Raw genomic sequence first — 1,279 nt, 5'->3', positions numbered from 1 at the left:
TACTACCTGCTGGTGAAGGAGCCCAAGAGGTTTAGAGAGGCTTCAATGAACTGCAAGCTCAGAGGAGGCAACCTGGCCATGCCCAAAAGCACCAACATCAACCGTCTCATGGCAGACTATGTTAGTCAGGCAGGACTGACAAGAGTGTATATAGGAGTGCAGACTCAAACCAAGGGCATGGTAAGTGGTTTTGATAATATTAACTAGGTAAGTCTAATGCTTTTTTGATACTTTTAATGTGGAAAAATAAAAGACGGTTGTGTAAAGTGTAAGAAGGACATATTTTAGGCTGTTGTGGGCAGTGTTGGTTAAAAACAGAACAAAATTAGTTAACAAATGATGACAAACTGTTGTTGTTGTTTTTAATCTCTTCTCTATTTTCTAAAATCAGGACGGGAGCAGTCACGTTTATGCAGACTCCACCCCTCTGCAGGGTTTTGCATCTTGGAGCCAAGAGGAGGAGCTACAGCCCAACACAAACTCCAGCTGCGTGGAGCTGCTCAGCACTGGAACGTGGGCTCACGTGGAGTGTGAAGCCACCATGTTTTTCATCTGTGAGTTCCCGAAGAGCAGGAGAAGAAGAGGAGGAAGAGAGGCAGCTGCCTCGTCATCATCTTGACCTTGACCACTCACTGCACATGTCAAGACAAGGATCAGACTCCTGAAAAAAACATTTATATTTCACATTTCCTGCAAATATGCAGACAATTTCAGTGATTGAGACTACTGTGTTTGCATATTTCACTAAGAACCATTACCACCAACAAATCAGTAAAATTGTTCTAAAATTAACTAAAATTGGGTTTCTTCTTTTAATTTCTTTTTCTTTTACAGTTGTAGTGGCTTTCACTATCTGAGAAAATATGGGGCTCACTTTTACTGGAGTTTTTACCAATTCTGTGGCACTGCTTCGGTATCATTGAAGGCTGCGGCTGTACTGAAAAATTTATATCAGGGTTCAAGAGGTTGGTTTAAGCAATTAGATTAGAGTAAAACGGTCTTGTGCTTAAGCACACAGGATTATCGTGCTATTTCACACAGAGTTACTCACAACTCCAAAATAAATTAAAGTTTACTAAACGTCTATAAGAGATTTACAACTGTTGTACCCTGCTGCTCAATTACAAGTGTCCAGAAGTACAAAGAATATACGAAGAAAAACTGAGTAAGAAAACATGATTAGCAAGGAATGTAACCTTGAGTGTTCTGAAATATGTATTTATTGGTGCATAAGGGAAATTGAAATAGACAAAGGAAATAAAGGGACAAAGTATATAAA

The 1,279-nt window shown here is 39.5% G+C and overlaps 1 protein-coding gene across 1 annotated transcript; it reads left to right on the top strand.

Annotated features, from left to right (window-relative positions):
• Nucleotides 1–6: 6 nt before the first annotated feature.
• Nucleotides 7–792, top strand: LOC102289818 (collectin-10). Its single transcript, XM_005953626.2, has 2 exons — nt 7–180; nt 392–792. Exons 1-2 carry the CDS (start codon nt 46–48, stop codon nt 617–619), a joined length of 363 nt encoding a protein of 120 aa, XP_005953688.2. The 5' UTR covers nt 7–45; the 3' UTR covers nt 620–792.
• Nucleotides 793–1,279: the final 487 nt, after the last annotated feature.

The sequence above is a fragment of the Haplochromis burtoni genome, unplaced genomic scaffold (assembly GCF_018398535.1).
Source record: "Haplochromis burtoni strain Fernald_Lab_line unplaced genomic scaffold, NCSU_Asbu1 Contig_6344, whole genome shotgun sequence".
NCBI lineage: Eukaryota > Metazoa > Chordata > Actinopteri > Cichliformes > Cichlidae > Haplochromis > Haplochromis burtoni.
This window is presented reverse-complemented; position numbering and strand designations above follow the sequence as displayed.